This window comes from Rana temporaria, chromosome 10, assembly GCF_905171775.1.
Source record: "Rana temporaria chromosome 10, aRanTem1.1, whole genome shotgun sequence".
Taxonomy (NCBI): domain Eukaryota; kingdom Metazoa; phylum Chordata; class Amphibia; order Anura; family Ranidae; genus Rana; species Rana temporaria.
In genome coordinates, this window is record NC_053498.1 from 90267650 (window position 1) to 90290248 (window position 22599).

Genomic DNA, 22599 nt, shown 5'->3' on the forward strand with positions numbered 1-22599 from the left:
AAAAAGCTGTTCAAACCTGCCTGGCCCTATGTGAAAAAGTAATTTCCCCCTCCCATGCTGAATCATGAATGAACTGTGATTAACCAACATTTTTTGGAAAGCTGAGTTTAATTTCACTTGCCACACCCAGGCCTGATTACTGTCAGACCTGTTGAATCAAGAAATCACATAGAAGCTGTCTGACAAAGTGAAGCCCCTAGCAGATCACAAAAAGCAAAAAAAAAAAAGCCACATAATGCCGCAATCTAAATAAATTCAAGAACAAATTAGAAACAAAGTAATGCACATGTATAGATCACGGAAGGGTTTCAAAGCCATTTCAAAGGCTTTGGAACTCCAGTAGACCATGGGGAGAGCCATTATCCACAAATGGAGATAACTTGAAACAGTGGTGAACCTTTTGTGTTGGAAATTTTTATACCTCACTTACATATATACATATACACACATACATACAGTACACACACATATCCAATGGGGCATAGCATTTTAAAAAGAGAGTCCTTTAATTAGAGAGTTCCCTTGAAGCTTCTTGTTATAAATTAGGATTTCAAAATCTCCACCACACTTCCCAGGAGTGGCCGGCCTACAAACATTACTCCAAGAGCATGACAACGACTCATACAAAAGGTCATAAAAGAACCCAGAACAACATCTAAATAACTGCAGACCTCACTTGCCTCAGGTAAGATCAGTGTTCATGATTCAACAATATGAAAGAGACTGGGCAAAAATGGCATCCATGGGAGAGTTCCAAAGCCAAAGCCACTGCTGACCAAAAAGAACACAAAGGCTCTAATCACATTTAACAAAAAACATCTTGATTATCCCCAAGATTTTAGGCAAATATTCTGTGGACTGATGAGACAAAAATTTTACTTTTTGGAAGGTGTGCATCTAGTTACATCTGGCATAAAACTAATACAGCATTTCATAACAGGAACATCATACCAACGTCAGACATGGTGAAGGTAGTGTGATGGTCTGGGGCTGGTTTGCAGCTTCAGGCCCTGTACGACTTACCATAATCCTCAAGCTTAAGTGCACTTGGATTATGCAGCAAGACAATGATCCGAAACACAACAACAAGTCCACCTCCAAATGGTTCAAACAAAGCAAAATTTAGGTTTTGGAGTGGCCTAGTCAAAGCCCGGACTTAAATCCAATTGACATGCTGTATCATGGCCTTATGCAGGCCAATCAAGCACTTGCCTCTCAAAGTTGCGGCGGCATAGCGTAACGATACGCTACACCCGCTTAATTTTATGCCTATCTACGTGGATCTGGCCCCATAAGCCTTCAATGACTGAATCAACCTTAATTTGGATTTTCGGACGAATGCATTTTTTTTAACGAAAAACTAAATAAATAAAAACGAAATCAATTTATTTTTCGGACGAAAACAAAATTACGAAACAAAATATTTCAGTGTGCACATGTCTAATGGATAATAGGCCTAACTTGTATATGACTAACAATTATTTTTACTATGGGGCACGGTAAATGTGAGCTACAAGAATAGATATGATCAGTAACAAGTGAGTGCTGCACTATGAGCAACCCAAACCTAAAAAGGGCCCTATCAATATGAAAAAATGCTGCGTACACACGGACGTTTTTTGGCATGAAATAAAATGACATTTTTAAAAACGTCATTTAAAATGATCGTGTGTGGGCTTCACATCGTTTTCCGTCTTCTGAAAAATGACAAAATAAAAATTCGAACATGCTTTAATTTTTTATGTCATTTTTGAAAATTACGTTTTTTGTGTTGTAAAAAATGATTGTGTGTGGGCTAAAACGACATTTTAAACCCGCGCATGCCCAGAAGCAAGTTATGAGATGGGAGCGCTCGTTCAGGAGTAAGCACATTCATCACGCTGTAACAGACAAAAAAGCGTGAATCGTCTTTTAATAACAAGTAACCAACTAAAAGCAGCCCAAAGGCGAATAGAACTTCCCCTTTAGAGTGCCGTCGTACGTGTTGTACATCACCGCGCTTTGTTCATCATTTTTCAAAAACGTGTGTGGGCAACATCGTTTTTTATGATGAAGTTGGAAGAACGTCGTTTTTTTTCATGATGAAAAACTTCGTTTTCTTTCATGACAAAAAGTGATCGTGTGTACGGGGCATAAGAGTCATCAAAGGAAGTCTTGCAGTGCACATGCAAAAAAAATTGCAATGGATGGGACGGCAGATAAAAGTGACTTCTGACTGAAAATCACAAAATAAAATTAAAGATAAAAAGCTCACACATATTAGGGAAGAAAAAGGCATAAATGGGGGTTTATTGCCCAAAGCGCTAATAAGCGCTAATAATAAGAATTAAAGTACAATTTCATAACTGACCCTAATCTCTCACTTTTTTTTAGCATCTACCTGTAGGTTTTCCCTACAGCAACTTCCATGCTATGTCTCTATAGCTTCTATGTGTCCACCTGTTATGGTTAGGGGGCTGGCTTATTAAAAGACCCCCTTATTGACCATCTAAGCCTAATGGCCACGGTTCAATGTTATGCAGTGAATTAAATTACCCAGGCAAATCCACACATCAATGAGCCAGGACCACACATTTTTGAACCTACGGGATTCACCATGAACCATGGAAGAGGCAAATTTGAACATCATGCATAACAATTTGCACACAGCTCTTTCAGGCTTATCTAAAATAAGATGTGTGGATCGAGTTGAAATAGCTAACCATGTCATGGTGAAGAAGACAAAAATAACTGTAACATTTTACTGGACACTATATGGTACCAGTGCTAAGTGCTTTCTGGTTCCTTCAGTAGAAGGCTTTTAGTGGAGGTTTTTGTCAGTTCATTTTTGCCTATATATACAGTGGGGGTTATCCTCAAAAGAGATACTCCGACTTAACTGCTGTTCAGTCTGTGTGTAACTTTGGAAACGATCCTCAAAAGGCTTTTTCCAAAGTTAGACAGAAGATCCGGCATGTGTAATTGAATTACACTGCCGAATTTTAGGATGCAGTACCGCATCCGCCGCTGGGGGCATTTCGAGTCGAAATGCCGTTGCTAGTATGCAAATTAGCACTTAAGGCGATCCACAAAGCTTTCTAGCTTCCTTTTTGCGCCGCAAGTGTTATTTTGCAAGTGTAAAATTAGGGCTGGTTCTACAAAGTGTAAACTAGTTACACCTTGTAAAAGCCCATTCCAGCGACGGCATTTGGTATGCTTTCCCGAGGGAGAACTCCACGGCAATTTGTAAAAAACAAAACCGGCATGGGTTCCCCCCCAGGAGCATACCAGGCCCTTAGGTCTGGTATGGGTTGTAAGGGGACCCCCCCTACGCCGAAAAATTGACGTAGGGGTTCCCCCTACAATCCATACCAGACCCGTATCCAAAGCACGCTACCCGGCCGGCCAGGAAGGGAGTGGGGACGAGCGAGCGCCCCCCCCCCTCCTGAGCCGTGCCAGGCCGCGTGCCCTCAACATGGGGGGGTTGGGTGCTCTGGGGCAGGGGGGCGCACTGCGGGCCCCCCCACCCCAGAGCACCCTGTCCCCATGTTGATGAGGACAGGACCTCTTCCCGACAACCCTTGCCATTGGTTGTCGGGGTCTGCGGGCGGAGGCTTATCGGAATCTGGGAGTCCCCTTTAATAAGGGGGTCCCCAGATACCGGCCCCCCACCCTAAGTGAATGGATATGGGGTACATCGTACCCCTATCCATTCACCTGGAGGCAAAAAGTAAAAGTTAATAAACACAACACAAGGCTTTTTAAAATATTTTATTATTCTGCTCCGGACGCCCCCCCTGTCTTCGTTATTAGCTCAATTACCAGGGGGGGCTTCTTCTTCCGCTCTCCGGGGGTCTTCTCCGCTCTCCGGGGGGGGTTTCTTCTCCGCTCTCCGGGGGGGGCTTCTCCGGACTCCGGGGGGCTTCTTCCATCTTCTCCCCTCTTCCGCTCTTGACTCGGCGAACCCCGGTTCTTCTGCAGCTCTCCGGTGCCTTCTTCTTCAGCGCTGGCTGCCTGCTATGTTTGTGTGTTAGCTCGATTTCAAACAGGCAGCCAGCGCGGTCTTCCGTGGCGTCAGGGTCTTCTGGTCTTCTGTTCTTCCGATGTTGCCTCGTCGCCTGTTGTCGCTGTAATGATGGAAGCGCGCCTTGCATCCCATTTATATAGGCATCACCGTCCCATCATGCTCCGGCAGGTACCCACGTGGTGGGTGCCTACCCACGTGCACCCACCACGTGGGTACCTACCGGAGCATGATGGGACGGTGATGCCTATATAAATGGGATGCAAGGCGCGCTTCCATCATTACAGCGACAACAGGCGACGAGGCAACATCGGAAGAACAGAAGACCAGAAGACCCTGACGCCACAGAAGACCGCGCTGGCTGCCTGTTTGAAATCGAGCTAACACACAAACATAGCAGGCAGCCAGCGCTGAAGAAGAAGGCACCGGAGAGCTGCAGAAGAACCGGGGTTCGCCGAGTCAAAAGCGGAAGAGGGGAGAAGATGGAAGAAGCCCCCCGGAGTCCGGAGAAGCCCCCCCCGGAGAGCGGAGAAGAAACCCCCCCCGGAGAGCGGAGAAGACCCCCGGAGAGCGGAAGAAGAAGCCCCCCCTGGTAATTGAGCTAATAACGAAGACAGGGGGGGCGTCCGGAGCAGAATAATAAAATATTTTAAAAAGCCTTGTGTTGTGTGTTTATTAACTTTTACTTTTTGCCTCCAGGTGAATGGATAGGGGTACGATGTACCCCATATCCATTCACTTAGGGTGGGGGGCCGGTATCTGGGGACCCCCTTATTAAAGGGGACTCCCAGATTCCGATAAGCCTCCGCCCGCAGACCCCGACAACCAATGGCAAGGGTTGTCGGGAAGAGGTCCTGTCCTCATCAACATGGGGACAGGGTGCTCTGGGGTGGGGGGGCCCGCAGTGCGCCCCCCTGCCCCAGAGCACCCAACCCCCCCATGTTGAGGGCACGCGGCCTGGCACGGCTCAGGAGGGGGGGGGGCGCTCGCTCATCCCCACTCCCTTCCTGGCCGGCCGGGTAGCGTGCTTTGGATACGGGTCTGGTATGGATTGTAGGGGGACCCCCTACGTAAATTTTTCGGCGTGGGGGGGTCTCCTTACAACCCATGCCAGACCTAAGGGCCTGGTATGCTCCTGGGGGGGGAACCCATGCCGGTTTTTTCTTTGAAAATTGGCATGGAGTTCTCCCTCAGGAATGCATGCCGCTGTCATTTTTTTTTTCCCCGACGCAACTTTAAGCCGTCGCGATCCTCAAAACTCGGCGTAACGTAACTTCGCGCATGCGCAGTACGGCCGGCGCGGGAGCGCGCCTCATTTAAATGGGACTCGCCCCATTTGAATAGGAACGCCTTGCGCCGGCGGAATTTTAGTTACACAGCCTGAAATTTCTAGATAAGTGCTTTGTGGATCAGGCACTTAGGTAGAAACTTTAAGGCAGTGTAACTTAAATTGGATTTTTTAAGTTACGTCAGGTTTTTGTGGATCTGGCCCAGTATTTTCACATGATTATGTAATAAGCCAGAGGTAAGCAACCAAGTCCCATGAGACATTATAAGACCCTGAAAATCACAAGCATGACTCATAGAGGCAGAGGCATTATGGGATTTTTAGTTTTACCACAGCTGAAGGGCCAAGGTTGCCTACCCCTGTAATAATCAACCAGTATTTAAGATTTATGCACAATAATTTATCTTATTCCTGGCTTAAATACTTTCTGCCCAAAACTCATAAATGTTTTTTTGGGAGCTGTCAATATTCTTACATTACAGTATTCCATGTATGTACAATTTCAAACAGGATATAACTACAAGACTGACATTTTTAAATTTTGTATATTTTTGAATTTTGTGACATGCATAGGTAACCAGTGTTTTAACAGGTTCAGCTCTTTTGGAATGGACTTCCTTACAGTCTTAGCTATGCTTTTGATGATAAGAATTAGGGGACATGTTTGAAGGTTGTGCAGCAACATGTGTCTGTTCATATCTCATGTCCAGCTTAAAAACAACTGTGTACTGTATCCAAACTGACCATAAAGCACAACTCAAGTACAATTTAAGCATAAGAGCTATGCAGTAAGTTGGTCCTGTTTTTTAGGGTATAAGAAGACAGACTTTATAATTGCTACTCTTCAATTGCAAGGAAAGGTGGTAGGTTATAGATTACATTTTTATATCTCTTTTAGATTTGTATCTGATGTTTTTTTCATTTACCTCCAAAAAACTATTTTCTGGTGAAGTTATGTTACTTGATGTGGTCTCCCCTCAGACTTCTCTACATTAGTTATTACTTAAAACCAACCTTGATGCTGTCAAAAGACTCAAATGTTCATTGACTTCAGTAGGTTACAAAGGCCACAACCAGAATCTGCCATATTGTACAGAGAAGCTTCAGATTTTCAACAGCCTGGAACTGTTCTAAAGTGGATCCATAACATTTCATCTCTGCAGGGCTAAGCACGGTGACCCTTGTCATTTGACATATACTACTCTAGGGAATTTAGCCCTTTCTTTATGAATAGAATGAGATTTTTTTTAAACGTATCACAGCATACCACAGCATTTACCTACTGTGGAAACCAACATACATATTACACAGTTAACATTTTTTTTTTTTTTACTGAATACATTTTTCATGCTTTTGTTAAAGATATACTGTAAATATAATTAGAAATGTTGCAATTTCTTGAGTCTGGGGTGGTAAATTCTTATACTTTATTTGTCTCTTTTTTCCACAGTCATATAACAGACCCCATTATATTTGTAAAGCAATGCTGTAAGGGATTCTGCATAGATATTCTTAAACGCCTCGCAAAAACCATTGGCTTTACATATGACCTTTATCTTGTGACCAATGGCAAGCATGGGAAGAAAATCGAGGGAGTATGGAATGGAATGATTGGAGAGGTAACATCTATAGTTATCTATTAAAATGTTTAAATTATCATTAGGTTGAAATGAAACATTAAGATGATACAATTTCAATGCACTTTTAGTTGTTCTGTTTGTTGCCTAAAGCAGGCCTGACAATTTATTTGATACACTATAGCCTTTAGTCAGCAAAGTACTGCAAAAAGAGAAATGGAGTACAAAGTGCAGTAACTTATAGCAAACAATCTCCTCTGACTATAGTACACTAAATGGTGATTAATTGACGTGGGTTCATGCAATGGCACATCATCTTTATTATGTGCTTTGCTTTTCTAAATAAGCCTGTGTGTGTTGACTTGATTGGGCTAAGAGCACAGCAATCCACTTAAACTAATCAGACTTTACATTTGACAGATGTGACTAGATAAACTGAATTCTGGTTGCTTTTTATTGGTTACTGCACTTTACCCATCCTTACAACTCTTTGTGCTCTTGTATTGAATGTGTTTTGACTATATATATGCATGAATTAAAAGGTTTTAACATGATACTGAGGAAGCCAGTCTTTGCAGAATGAGAACTCAGCAAGGACAGACAAACAAAGGTTTCTTTAAAACATGAAAGTCATGAAAGTAAAATTATATTTCAAGTGAATCCTCTTAAATCGGAGGTTCCGCAGGTTCTGCATTTTTTTGGAAAATCTGCAATGCTTTGTAATCTATATAGCATGGTACTACTCTCTTGCTAGCCGCTTGTACATCCCTCTTTTCCGTTTTCGTCAAAAAGAATAAGTTATAAAAAATAGTCCTGGGCTTTTCCATCTTGCTTGTGGGCATTGTGAAGCCCACAAGCAAACACTTCCTGGATTCCGTGTCACGTGACACTCGAGCTAACGCGAGAATACACGCCTAGCTATTTCAGATGGTCTCCTGTGAGTGTTGAAACGTCACTCCCAGGAGACCTTGCGCACAGCTCCAGCTCCCATTACGCCTATAGTGCCAGTCCACCACACTGGGGCAGATGAGAGCTGAACAAAGCAAACAGGTATTTGCAGTTGTCAGACAGGCAGAGGGGTACAATGACAGTCCAGGTACAAGGTAGGCAAGGCTCAGAGTAGTCAGGGTTCAATCCATAGTCAAAAGACAGGTAGAGTTTAGAAAACAGTTGATATCCAATCCAAGGTCATAAACAGGGAAATCTAAACAGCAGAGCAGGACCGACAGACAGAAAGCTGGAGTACATATTACACATGCTATCATAACCATGAGACTGCAGGCTTCACTGGTTTAAATCAGGTTTGGTCTCCATCCAGACACTGGCCATATCAATCAGCTTGCAGTTGGACAGACAGACAGACAGACAGACAGACAGACAGAGATGCATCATAGTCAAAACCAGGATGCTGGAATGAGACCAGCAGCTGTCAAACAACAGAAGCGTTTACACGCTCCTGACAGCCAGGTAGTACAGACAAAAAGGTGGCACTATTTTCTCTGTTAGAGTGAAGAATATAGTAGAACAACATCACATGTAGCCTACTGACTGGACAGTCAATGAGCAAGAACACAATAGTGCTCACTCTGCTTTCTTCTCTTAAAAGGGTGCACACAAATAGCCAGGGCGCTGGATCAATAAAAATTTAAAAGTTTATTTAAACATCACTGGACAGACTGCTGTCAGCATGTGAGGCTTTCCTCTGGACTGTTAGGAGAGACTAAACTCAGTGGATTGAGTGGGCTGATGAACATGTTTCAGGGTCCCAAATACTTTATTCTCCAAAGAAGATAAATGATTACTCACAAGGAGAGTGCACTTAATAATCCAGTGCACTAGGTGAAAAGCACCTATTAAAATCTATTATTATCTTATCTTATCTTCATTAATCATGGACATCCGTGGGGAGGATTTATTTTTCTTTTTGATGTTTCATTTGTAATAATATTTTACATGTAAATGATTCATGATTCATTATATAGGTTGTTCTGTTGCCCTTCTTTAGCTGCAGCTTAGTCTGTCATCTCACTGGAATATCTTGTATTGAGTTATGGAGACTACTAAAATATGGCCGCAGTATGATAAGAACTTTTTTTCCTCCAATGTTTGCTTCAGAGTTTATGTATACATGGCCGCAGCTGCTAAGTAACAAACTAAGGGTGTTATATAAGGATTGGAAGACCTCTAATTGGGTTTTCCTATTATAAAGTCACTGTATCACGTGATGAAACACATCAGACGTCATCACGCCCAAAAGTCTGTGAGCAGCCTTCCTACCTCATCCTCCCCATGGATGTCCATGCTTAAGGGGGAAACAATACTAGTTTTTAATAGGCACTATTCATCTACTGCACTGGATTATTGATTGCACTTTCCTTGTGAGCAATCATTTATCTTCTTTGGAGAATAAAGTATTTGAGTGGTTTCATACAACACTATGAGAGTTTTTATTTTTTATATCTCCTGCTGAATGGGAAGTCTCCTCCCATATTGTGGAGTGGAGCGAGACCTGTCCTATGTCCTATGTGTTATGACCCAGGGATCTGGGAAGGCTGTGTTTGACCTTACGATTGTGTGGGTCTTTTTCTGAGGTAAGAGGCAGCAGTAATAGGTGGCGGAGAACAGCAGTGGAGCAAGCTTTTTACACATGTATTCCAGCTGAAGCACACATGTTATTTGCACTACTATTATTGTGGATATACAATAAATTGGTGGACTTTTATATTTATTCAAGAAGTAATGATTGTGTTATTATTAATTTAAAATATTCCGCAGAAATTACACAGTAGTGATTGACTTTTTATGTTCTATTATTCTTAATTAATGATCATTTTAATGGATTTATGTTTTTTATACATCTTATTTATCGGTGTATATATATATATATATATATATATATAATGAAATGAAATCTGATCTGTGTATTTATGACATTCATTTGGTTGCGCTGCACTTTAGTTTTTACATATATGGTCAGTGATTAACAGCAACATACAGTATAGCTGTACACTCATATATAGGATTTCACTAAACAAAAACCATATACAGTAGGTGAACCCGATTTTGTGTCAATCTCGCTCTCTTTCTCAGCGAGATTGAGCACCTACGAGCCCCATCGCGGGAGCCAGCGCCGAGCTGGCTTGCCGCGATGGATACAGAGCCGTCATAGAAGCGACGGGAGATCCGACTTGGATTCCCGCCAATTCTGCACGTGTGCGGCGTTTGTTATGAATCCTGAAGGGGAAGTCCCCGCCGGATTTTAAATAAAAATCCGGCATGGGTCCCCCCTCAGGAGCATACCGGGCCCTTAGGTCTGTTATGGGTTGTAAGGAGAGCCCCCCTACGCCGGAAAAAACGGCGTAGGGGGTCCCCCTACAATCCATACCAGACCCGTATCCAAAGCACGCTACCCGGCCAGCCAGGAAGGGAGTGGGGACGAGCGAGCGCCCCCCCCTCCTGAGCCGTACCAGGCTGCATGCCCTCAACATGGGGGGGTTGGGTGCTCTGGGGCAGGGGGGCGCACTGCGGCCCCCCCCACCTCAGAGCACCCTGTCCCCATGTTGATGAGGACAGGGCCCCTTCCCGACAACCCTGGCCGTTGGTTGTCGGGGTATGCGGGCGGGAGGCTTATCGGAATCTGGGAGCCCCCTTTAATAAGGGGGCCCCCAGATACCGGCCCCCCACCCTAAGTGAATGAGTATGGGGTACATCGTACCCCTACCCATTCACCTGCAAGAAAAGTGGTAAAAACACAAATAAACCACACAGTGTATTAAAATATTTTATTTTTCTGCTCCGGAGGCCGCCCCCTGTCTTCTTTATTAGCTCTTTTACCAGGGGGGGCTTCTTCTTTGACGTCTTCGGGTGGGTGGGGGCCGCCGTCTGGTTCTCTTCCACCGCCGGGGGGGGGTGGCTTTTAAAAAAGCCCCCACCCCCCCGGCGGGTTTCCTCCGGCGTCTTCGGCGGGGCTCTTCTTCTTCCGCTATCCCGACGGGTCTTCTCAACTCTCCGGGGTTCTCCTTCTGTCTTCGCCGCTCTCCGTTGTTGACTCGGCGCACCCCGGTTCTTCGTCTCGCTGTCCGGTGTCTTCTTCCGTGATGTACGTCTTCTCCTTCCGTGCTGTGATGAGTTCTTCTTCCGTGCTGTGACGTCATGTTCTTCACTTCTCTCCTTCTCCCGATGTTGCCACGCCGGTCCTCCTCGCTGAAATGACGGATGCGCGCCTTGCATCGGACCTATATAGGCCTCACAGTCCCATCATGCTCTGTACCTACCCATGTGATACCTACCACGTGGGTAGGTATCACATGGGTAGGTACAGAGCATGATGGGACTGTGAGGCCTATATAGGTCCGATGCAAGGCGCGCATCCGTCATTTCAGCGAGGAGGACCGGCGTGGCAACATCGGGAGAAGGAGAGAAGTGAAGAACATGACGTCACAGCACGGAAGAAGAACTCATCACAGCACGGAAGGAGAAGACGTACATCACGGAAGAAGACACCGGACAGCGAGACGAAGAACCGGGGTGCGCCGAGTCAACAACGGAGAGCGGCGAAGACAGAAGGAGAACCCCGGAGAGTTGAGAAGACCCGTCGGGATAGCGGAAGAAGAAGAGCCCCGCCGAAGACGCCGGAGGAAACCCGCCGGGGGGGTGGGGGCTTTTTTAAAAGCCACCCCCCCCGGCGGTGGAAGAGAACCAGACGGCGGCCCCCACCCACCCGAAGACGTCAAAGAAGAAGCCCCCCCTGGTAAAAGAGCTAATAAAGAAGACAGGGGGCGGCCTCCGGAGCAGAAAAATAAAATATTTTAATACACTGTGTGGTTTATTTGTGTTTTTACCACTTTTCTTGCAGGTGAATGGGTAGGGGTACGATGTACCCCATACTCATTCACTTAGGGTGGGGGGCCGGTATCTGGGGGCCCCCTTATTAAAGGGGGCTCCCAGATTCCGATAAGCCTCCCGCCCGCATACCCCGACAACCAACGGCCAGGGTTGTCGGGAAGGGGCCCTGTCCTCATCAACATGGGGACAGGGTGCTCTGAGGTGGGGGGGGCCGCAGTGCGCCCCCCTGCCCCAGAGCACCCAACCCCCCCATGTTGAGGGCATGCAGCCTGGTACGGCTCAGGAGGGGGGGGCGCTCGCTCGTCCCCACTCCCTTCCTGGCTGGCCGGGTAGCGTGCTTTGGATACGGGTCTGGTATGGATTGTAGGGGGACCCCCTACGCCGTTTTTTCCGGCGTAGGGGGGCTCTCCTTACAACCCATAACAGACCTAAGGGCCCGGTATGCTCCTGAGGGGGGACCCATGCCGGATTTTTATTTAAAATCCGGCGGGGACTTCCCCTTCAGGATTCATAACAAACGCCGCACACGTGTAGAATTGGCGGGAATCCAAGTCGGATCTCCCGTCGCTTCTATGACGCGCTTGCTGGGATGTGCTGTCACTATTCCAGTGAGTGTGAGATGTCGGCGAGATCTCGGCACCCTGTCGCCGAGTATCAGCGCGACGCTGTCGTGCTAAAAGCACAATATCACAAACACCTACTGTACACTGTAAGAAAACGTACATTTGAGAAAAAGTTTCAGTCCTGCTCCTTTGAATTTTCTTATCACTGTGGTCAAAAAACAATTTGACCTTATTAATGATTAGAAAAATGAATGAACATTCTTACAATGTTCTTACAATGAAAAATGTCAAACACAATTCTATTAGTGTACATCCAAGTTTAGTTGTAAGTAAAATAAATGTCATCCTTTTTTCTACAAATATACATTGTTTTATATCTCCCTGGAGGTCAGCTATAATAATTTAATCTATCCTAGAGAAAACATTCTTCAGATTTCCTGGTATAAACTGCTACTCTTTTAAAGTTTTTGTGTCTGTAATGTACATGAGCCTATGGTAAAATGTTGTGAAGATTATCCGCATAAATCATTAAAATGTTTTTGGAGACTAGGTGGGGACGGATGATAGTGAACTATATAAAAAGGAAAAATGTATTAAATATAGCTAAAAAAATTAAGAATGCTCATCAAAAAAGGCTTTGGATTTAAAGAGTAATGGGGCGTACACACGATCATTTTTTGGCATGAAAAAAAATTTGTTTTTCAAAAATGTCATTTAAAACATCATTTTTCAGGTTCTGAAAAACGAAAAAAAAAAAAAAATTCGAACATGCTGCATTTTTTAACGTCGTTTTAAACAATGTCGTTTTTCGGGTTGTAAAAAATGATCTTGTGTGGGCTAAAACGACGTAAAAAACCTGTGCATGCTCAGAAGCAAGTTATGAGACGGGAGTGCTTGTTCTGGTAAAACTACCGTTCATAATGGAGTAAGCACATTCATCACGCTGTAACAGACAAAAAATGTGAATCGTCTTTCACTAACACGGAATCAGCTAAAGCAGCCCAAAGACGAATAGAACTTCCCCTTTATAGTGCCGTCGTACGTGTTGTACGTCACCACACTTTGCTAGATCATTTTTTTAAAACGATGGTGTGTAGGCAATATTGTTTTAATGATGAAGTTGGGAAAACTTCGTTTTTTCGACATACTGAAAAACGTCGTTTTTTCATGCTGAAAAATGATCGTGTGTACGCAGCATAAGTATAATTTCCTGCACTTTAAGTCTTTTTTACTGCTGTCCCACAGGCCATTCGTCTTACAAGGCAAATAATGGGGCTGTCACCAGATCATATGCATTTTTTTAGATAACTACAATATTCTCTTTGGTAGTTACCTTAGCATACACAGGACATCAAGAGATACAATCCCTGAGTGTAGGATGTAAACAAAGCCTTGACTCCCATTATGCTGTAGTTATCAACTCTGGGCTAGATTCAGAGAACAGTTACGCTGGCGTATCAGTAGATACGTTGTCGTAACTCTGAATCTACGCCGTCGTAAATTTAAGCGTATTCTGGAAACCAGATACGCTTAAATTAGGCTAAGATACGAGCGGCTTAAGTCTCCTACGCCGTCGTATCTTAGGGTGCATATTTACGCTGGCCGATATGTGGCGCTTCCGTCGATTTCAGCGTAGAATATGCAAATGAGCTGGATACGCCGATTCAGAAACGTACGTGCGCCCGGCAGATTTTTTTAGGTCGTTTGCATAAGGCTTTTTCCGGCATAACGTTACTCCTGCTATATGAGGCATAGCCAATGTTAAGTATGGACGTTGTTCCCTCTTTGAATTTTGAAAATTTTACGTTGTTTGCGTAAGTCGTTCGCGAATAGGGCTTTGCATAAATTACGTTCACGTAGAAAGCATTGATTATTTGCGACGTGATTAGGAGCATGCGCACTGGGATACATTCACGGCCGGCGAATGCGCCATTCATGAGAAACGTAATTTACGTGGGGTCATGTTTTATTTACATAAAACACGCCAACCTCTTGACAATTTGAATTTGGCGCGCTTACGCCGGCAGATTTACGCTACGCCGCCGCAACTTATGGAGCAAGTGCTTTGTGAATACTGCACTTGCCTCTCTAAATTGCGGCGGCGTAGCGTAAATAACATACGCTACGCCCGCACAAACTTATGTCCCTCTACCTGAATCTAGCCCTCTGGGTACATGTCCTGAGATCTGTAACAGGGATGTGTAACTTCTTTGTGTTAAAGAGGGCTAGGGGGTATAAGCTGAGGCCATTTTTTAAAACTGGCGATTGTAAAAGCTAGGCAGTGTAAGGTGTAAATAAAGAAAGCCATCAAAAACACTGAACTTGGAAAATGCTTGTAAAGTAGCATAGGAATATGATGCCAGAAAGGAGGAAAATTTCACCCAGTATCAGACACTAACATACTATTGCACTATGGACACAAATCCCTAGAATGCTGTGTACACACAATCAGAAATTCCGGCAAGGAAACCGTGGATTTTTTTCAGATGGAATGTTGGCTCAAACTTGTGTTGCATACGCACGGTCACACAAAATTCCAACTGTCAAGAACGCGGTGATGTACAACACTACAACGAGCCGAGAAAAATGAAGTTCAAAGATTCTTAGCATGAGTCGAATTGATCCCGAGCATGCATGTTTTTTTGGGCAGCCATGCATGTCACGGGGACCATTAACCAATGTCAAAAACTGGCATTGACTAGGGGCAAATGCTCTGCACTGATTTATAGATTGTTCATTATTGCTGTTAGAAAGTTTGGTGTATTTTCAGCCAAAAGCTGATTCGCTGCATCACCATGGTAGCTTCTAATGCTGCGTACACACGATAGGTTAGTCTGATGAAAACGGTCTGATGGACCTGATGGACCTGACGGTCTGATGGATCGCGTGTGGGCCCCATCGGTTATTTATCCATAGGTTAAAAAAATAGGAACTTGTTTTAAAATTATCTGATGGATAAAAAACCTATAGAAAAAAACGATCGTCTGTGGGGTACGTCCATCGGTTAAAAATACATGCATGCTCAGAATCAAGTCGACGCATGCTTGGAAGCATTGAACTTGTTGTGTTTTATGTCACCACGTTTTTTCGTTTTTTTTAACTGATGGTGTGTAGGCACGACTGATCATCAGTCAGCTTCATCGGATAACTGATAGAAAAATCCATCGGACCGTTTTCATCAGACTAACCTATCGTATGTACAGGGCATAACCCAAATCTTATCCCTAGTCAGAAGAAAGAGGCAAGTTATGGAATATGACATAGGACCTATCTATTGATACTTTTGTTCTAAACAAAGCAAAATAATCTTTATTAAAGTTAGTTAATCCCACTTACTTTGAATGATAATTAAATACATGTCATTCTGTGAAACCATACAACTGTATAGTGGAAAGAAGAGTTCGTTTACAGCAAGATAATTTTGTTAATCCTGGAATTAAATGTCAAATAATACAAAAAAAACTATAGTTTAAACTAGTATTTGCCAAAAAACTAGGGCATTTAGACAAATACCAGCCTCCTGTTCTGTTTGGTATTTCTCAATACACTTAATACAATTAGTATGCTTTAATCATGAAGTAAATAGGTTAATCTTCTTGCATCTATAATAATGGAACTCATTATTCCTGCAGGCAGCCCATTTTTAAACATCCAGTTCTGAAGTGTTTCTAATAATCAGTAAGGATATTCATAAGGCACATTAACAAGGAACAATTCCTGCATGTAAAATTCATAATCATATTCTAGATTTCCACTGGAGACCCATAGACATACACCTTTGATCTCCAGTACAGTCAGTAGCCCCTAAAGTGTATTGTATATGAAGGCTTTATGTAAATTTTACAATCCTTTTTCAGATGGGTAAACTCATGCTTGTAAACTTGATCTGCATATAGAGTGTATTTAAGTAAAAATAATTAGGTAGTTTTGTGGCTTGTACATATAATCCAATCAATGCATCAACACTCTGCATTTTGTTTCCTCCATGGAATAATAATGTAAATATTTTCTGGAATAATTCTGGAGCTGATGACTGGACTAGCATGAAGTGATCAGGGATGCCAATCAAACAGTTGAATAAAGGCTTAATTAAAGATCTTTCATTATATTATTTTTAAAGGTATGGCAGCACACAGGAGAGGCTCTTCCCATGATCCCCTGTTTTTTGTTCACATATTTGAGGCTAAGAACCTGGCCTACTCACCATTCCCTGGGCTACGTTGCTGGGCAGGCATGATTTCATGCCCATTATATGCACCAGATGGATATCAGTATTTTTATCTGTGACAAATAAGGTTCACTAGATCCTGAGGACACCCTCTATCTCTGCTTACAAGCAGACTGTGTTTAGTTCTACCCTTATTTTTACCCTTGTTTTGCTGTCTTATGATGAAAATGTAAGATAAACCCAGCTGGCTTTCTGGGTTAGATTTATATACACAGCCAGACTGTTGGTATCCAGGCTTGTGTTTACACTTAATACGACCGATATACCAACATGCTCCTGAAGAAGTGTTTTAACGCAAAACATGTCGAGCAGAACAAGATCTAAAATCTTGCATATTGGACCCATGTTTAAAGCCATATACTTCATATTCACTTCTATTGTTTACTGGTTATGTATTTTCTCATTTACTGAGTGTATTTATATCATTATCATTTTTGGAAGTGTTGCTGTAGTACCTGTTGGGCCCATATGCTGATGGATACTGTATTATGATTTATGAATTTTTGATATAAAGTCTTACAATAGATATCTATAGATTTTTACAATATATTACCTAAAGTCCGTCTTTATAGTCTAAATTTGCATTTCCAATATATTGGGACATTGGCACACATACATTGGTGCATCCACAGTGTCACCCTGTGGTAGATGCACACTTAAGCTTTTTTTTATAAGTGCTGTTTTGTGTTGAAAATAACTGTGAAATCTAAAACTCTGATGGGTGTAACAAGATGTCCGCTTGCCCCCTTCACACTCAATCATTACTGTACAGGAGTGTGGGAACGTCACTTCTGGAGCAATCTGTGATGGGGAGCAAAATGTGACAAGACACCAGCAGTGTTGAAATGACTTCTCCTTCGGCACAGTGAAAACAGAGAGTCACTCTCTTGCATCCTCCACCATTTAGAATATGTTTTGTATTATTTTGCATCCATTCTATACAACATGGATAAAATAATCACCCACCGTAGCTACTTTATTATGATGGCCGCCACCAGCAGGTGTCAGAATATGTGAGCAGTGGCTGCATTTGATTGGATGCAACACTGTTTGGCTGACTTTTTATAATCTGTTCCCTTTGAAGGGTGTTGGGTGGGAGGGCATTCATCAGGAGAAAATCCTCTTAGTGTTTTTACAGCTTAAGTCTTCCTCCTCTGGGACATTCCTCTTCACTTCAGTTTCTTTACTTGCCCATAAAAATCCTCAAAGGCAGATGCTTTCAAGGTCTGCCACTTAAAATTTGCCATTTCGCAGACAAGCTTAAAGTTATATTAAAGGTTCAGTGTTCTTGTTTGTTTTTTTTAAATAAAAAAACATATCATTCTTACACACACAGTGTAATGGTTTTGCACAGAGCAGCCCCGATCCTCTTTTTCTTCTGTCTCCTGCCAATGCTCCTGGCTCCTCCCTCTTGAGCAGTGCTCCCAATAAAAAGCTTCTTGCTGTGGGGGTACTGGTGTGTGCTTGCGCCTGAGCCCTGCTATATGCATCCATAATACACATAGAGCTGTGGCTTGGCCCCACTCCCTGCTCTCCCCTCATTGTCTCACTGGTTGTGATTGACAGAAAAGGGAGCCAATGGCTCCCGCTACTTTGTCTCAGCCTTCTTCCTTTACAACCACTTTACGTTTGCTCCCTGCCTCCTCTTTGGATTCTCGTCTTTAACCTTTCTTTGTCTTCTCACAGATTAGCAGATATCTATGAAGCCCTCTTGGATTTTCTGGATCAAGGTTTCATTGTCCCAGTCCTTTTGGCTGTACAGCTTCAGGGGATTACGTGAACTTGTTTCACTGCTCCCATACCAAAAGGGGACATTTGCCCCATTTATTATATCAAAGATCTCATTGTCTATTTTCATCTGCAATGCAACATTCTGCCATCATGGGACTAGTCAAACTGGTCCCTGGACAGATCAAATACTTGGTTCCCACAGCTAAGTTGTCCTTACTGTAGCTTGCTGAGGAATCCATCTCTGGAACTGGAGTAGAACTTCTTTCATATTTTTTCAGGATTGTTTCTAAGGATACCAGCATTTTGGGCTGTGGAGGGATCCTTGGCACTCTGACAGTGAGGAAGACTTGGTCATCAGAAAAATCTTGTTTTCCAAGCAGCATCCTCGAGCACTGAGCAGTATGACTGGAAGGTCATCTAATCTAAATAAATTTGGGCCATTCCGGGCCATACCGGGCCATACCATGGCAGTGGTGTAAATCAGCCCTCAGGGAGGAACCAGAAGTGTCACTGCAGGAAGAGTGGTGGTTATAATCCTGTCTTTGGCTGAACTTCAGTTTCCTGTTTTTTCCAAAGGTTTTCCTGGATTTGCTGGCTTCCAGATTCATTAATCTAGTTCTTCAGATACAGGAGTGGCATTTGATGCTCTGGTGGCTCCACAGGTGTAATACTCCCTGATCGATGGCTTTTCTCTGCTGAAACCACTTTCTCATCTGCTTCACAGAATCTCGATGGGATGAATTCTGTTGATTCTCATTGATTTGAATTGGTCAAGGCAGATATGATGACACAATAATACTCCTGGTGGATGCTCTGTGGACTCTACTGGATTGTTTGGATCTTTTGTCCCAAGGACTGATTTTCCATCCTGCTTTACCATCACTGGCTTTAACAACATGAATGTTGAAGCCCAGGTTTTGAGATGGAGTAGTTCTGCATCTGTGACTGCTATGATGAAAAAAACTGAGAAGTTTATTTCTAGAAAGGTCTATCATCTCAAATAACAGGTCTATCTCACATGGTTTGAGTTACAGGGCTTCCATCCCAGGAGTTTCTTTTTGGGAGGAATTCTCTCTTTCTTGCAGCTGGTTCTGGACCAGAGTTTGGCTATCAGTGCTTTAAAGGGCCAAGTTTCTGCCCTGTTAATCTTCTTTCAGAGCCCATTGGCATTTTATTACTTGATTTAGACCTTGTTCAAGGTGTCTCCCATATAGCTCCCCATGTGTGTTCCTTTATGACTCCAAGGGATATGATCATGGTAATCTCTGTGATTCAGACACCACAGTTGGAACCTATTTACCTTCACCCCCTTGTAGCCATCACCACTGTGAGGTTAGTGTCTGCACTGGTGGTCTTATCCTGCAGGAATCCTTTCTGTTTTTACATAGGGACAAGGTGATGTTGATAGTTGGCTTCTTGGTCCATCATTTCTAGGTGGTGCAGGCAGATCATCATATAAACTTATGGCCTTGAGAATCCAGCTCTGCTCCTTCCTCTCAAGGTGTACCCTAGATTTGTGACTGCTTCCTTTTTTGTCACCAAGTAGCTTTTTTGGTTTGCATAGCTACGACTAGTCTTCTGTTTTTAATTTCTGTCAAGTGGATATTCAGGGCTTTTCTGATGCCAACTTTGGAAATTAGGTCCTTCAGACCTAATCTATAACTCTGCTGTGAAAAGCCATCTTCTGTATTTGTCTAGGTTCCATTTTCATCAGCTTAGAAATCAATATGATCCAAAAATGTACCGCTAAGGTCCAGTTAGTTTTTTAATTGGGTAGATTCATCACCAGATTAAGCTATTATGGTAAAAAATGCACTTATTGGTACAGGAATACAATTTAATAATTCCAGTCACCCAAGACAGCAATATAAAAAAACAAACAAATAAAACAAAACAATTGGAGCCATTGTAATAGTGAATATTAGGTATTTTGGACATTCATCAATGGAAATAACATATATTGGTTATATAGTTATATAGTTATAGTTATATAGTTACAGGGCCAGATCCACAGAGCGAGTACGCCGGTGTATCTACTGATACGCCGGCGTACTTTCAAATTTCCTGCGTCGTATCGTTGTATTGAATCCTCAAAACAAGATACGACGGCTTCTGGGTTAGATCCGACAGGTGTACGTCTTCGTACGCCTTCGGATCTAAGATGCAATACTTTGGCGTCCGCTGGGTGGTGTTCACGTCGTTTTCCGTGTCGGGTATGCAAATTAGCTATTTCCGACGATCCACGAACGTACGCGCGGCCGTCGCATTCTCTTACGTCGTCTCTAGTCGGCTTTCTCCGGCGTATAGTTAAAGCTGTTTTTTTGCGGCGTATAGTTAGATTTGCCATGTTAAGTATGGCCGTCGTTCCCGCGTCGAAATTTGATTTATTTTTTTTGATTCGTAAGTCGTCCGTGAATCGGGATGGACGTAAGTCACTTCTAAGTTTAAAAATGACGTCCTTGCGACGTCATTTCGCGCAATGCACAGCGGGAAATTTAGGGACGGCGCATGCGCAGTTCATTCGGAGCGGGGACGCGCTTCATTTAAATGAAACACGTCCCCTAATCGCCGATTTTAATTCCGCGCCGTTACGCCGCTTGAGATACACTACGCCGCCGTTACTTACAGGGCAAATTCTTTGGGGATTCAAACCGGCCTAATGTAAGTTACAGCGGCATAGCATATCTCACATACGCTGGGCCGAGCTATTTGTATGTGAATCTACCCCCTAGTTTCTTAAAATAAATACATTTCTATATATATACACAATACAGTATATCTATATATAGATATACAGTATAAAGAAATATAGTATCTCACAAAAGTGAGTATACCCCACATTTTTTGTAAATATTTTATTATATCTTTTCATGTGACAACACTGAAGAAATTACACTTTTCTACAATGTAACATAGTGAGTGTACAGCTTGTATAATAGTATAAATTTGCTGTCCCCTCAAAATAACTCAACACACAGCCAGTCATTTCGAAACCGCTGGCAACAAAAGTGAGTATACCCCTAAGTGAAAATGTCCAAATTGGGCCCAATTGCCCATTGTCCTTGTGACTTGTTAGTGTTACAAGGTCTCAGGCATGAATGGGGAGCAGGTGTGTTAAATTAGGTGTTATCCTCTCACTCTCTCATACTGGTCACTGAAAGTTTAACATGACAACCTCATGGCAAAGAACTCTCTGAGGACCTAACAAAAATATATTGTTGCTCTACATTAAGATGACCTAGGCTGTAAGAAGACTGCCAATACCCTGAAACTGAGCTGCAGCACAGTGGCCAAGACCATACAGCAGTTTAACAGGACAGGTTCCACTTAGAACAGGTCTTCCCATGGTCGACCAAAAAAGTTGAGTGCACATGCTCAGCGTCATATCCAGAGGTTGTCTTTGGGAAATAGACGTATAAGTGCTGCCAGCAAAGCTGCAGAGGTTGAAGGGATGGGCGGTCAGCCTGTCAGTGCTCAGACCATACGCCGCACACTGCAACAAATTGGTCTAAATGGCTGTCATCCCAGAAGGAAGCCTCTTCTAAAGATGATGCCCAAGAAAGCTGGCAAACTGTTTGCTGAAGACAAGCAGACTAAGGACATGGATTGCTGTAACCATATCCTGTGATCTGAGAAAACCAAGATAAACATATTTGGTTCTGTTGGTGTCAAGTGTGTGTGTCTTGCCTATAGTCAAGCATGGTGGTGGGAGTGTCATGGTCTGGGGCTGCATGAGTGCTGCTGGTACTGTACTGGGGAGCTACAGTTCATTGAGGGGTCCATGAATGTCAACATGTACTGTGACACACTGAAGCAAAGTATGATCCCCTTTCGGAGACTGGGCCGCAGGGCAGTATTCCAACATAATAATAACCCCAAACACACCTCCAAGATGAACACCACCTTGCTAAAGAAGCTGAGGGTAAAGATAATGGACTAGCCAAGCATGTCTCCAGACCTGAACCCTATTGAGCATCTGTGGGGAATCCTCAAACAGAAGGTGAAAGAGTGCAAGGTCTGTAACATCCAACAGCTCGGTGATGTCATCATGGAGGAGTGGAAGACGACTCCAATGGAAACCTGTGAAGCTCTGGTGAACTCCATGCCCAAGAGGGTTAAGGCAGTGCTGGAAAATAATGGTGTCCACACAAAATATTGACACTTTGGGCCCAATTTGGACATTTTTACTCACTTTTGTTGAAAGTGGTTTTGACATTAATGGCTGTTTGTTGAGTTATTTTGAGGGGAAAGAAAAATTACACTGTTATATAAGCTGTACATTTACTACTTTACATTGTAGCAAAGTGTCATTTCTTCAGCGCTGTCACATGAAAAATTATAATAAAATATTTACAGAAATGTGA

At 43.2% G+C, this 22599-nt stretch overlaps 1 protein-coding gene across 1 annotated transcript in view; it reads left to right on the forward strand.

Moving 5' to 3' along the window:
• Positions 1 to 22599, forward strand: part of GRIN2D (glutamate ionotropic receptor NMDA type subunit 2D) — a 441978-nt gene that overhangs the window by 186303 nt on the left and 233076 nt on the right. Inside the window, exon 5 of the mRNA XM_040325680.1 lies at positions 6742 to 6910. Within this exon, the coding sequence (XP_040181614.1) occupies positions 6742 to 6910 (169 nt within the window). The remainder of the gene's footprint in view (positions 1 to 6741; positions 6911 to 22599) is intronic.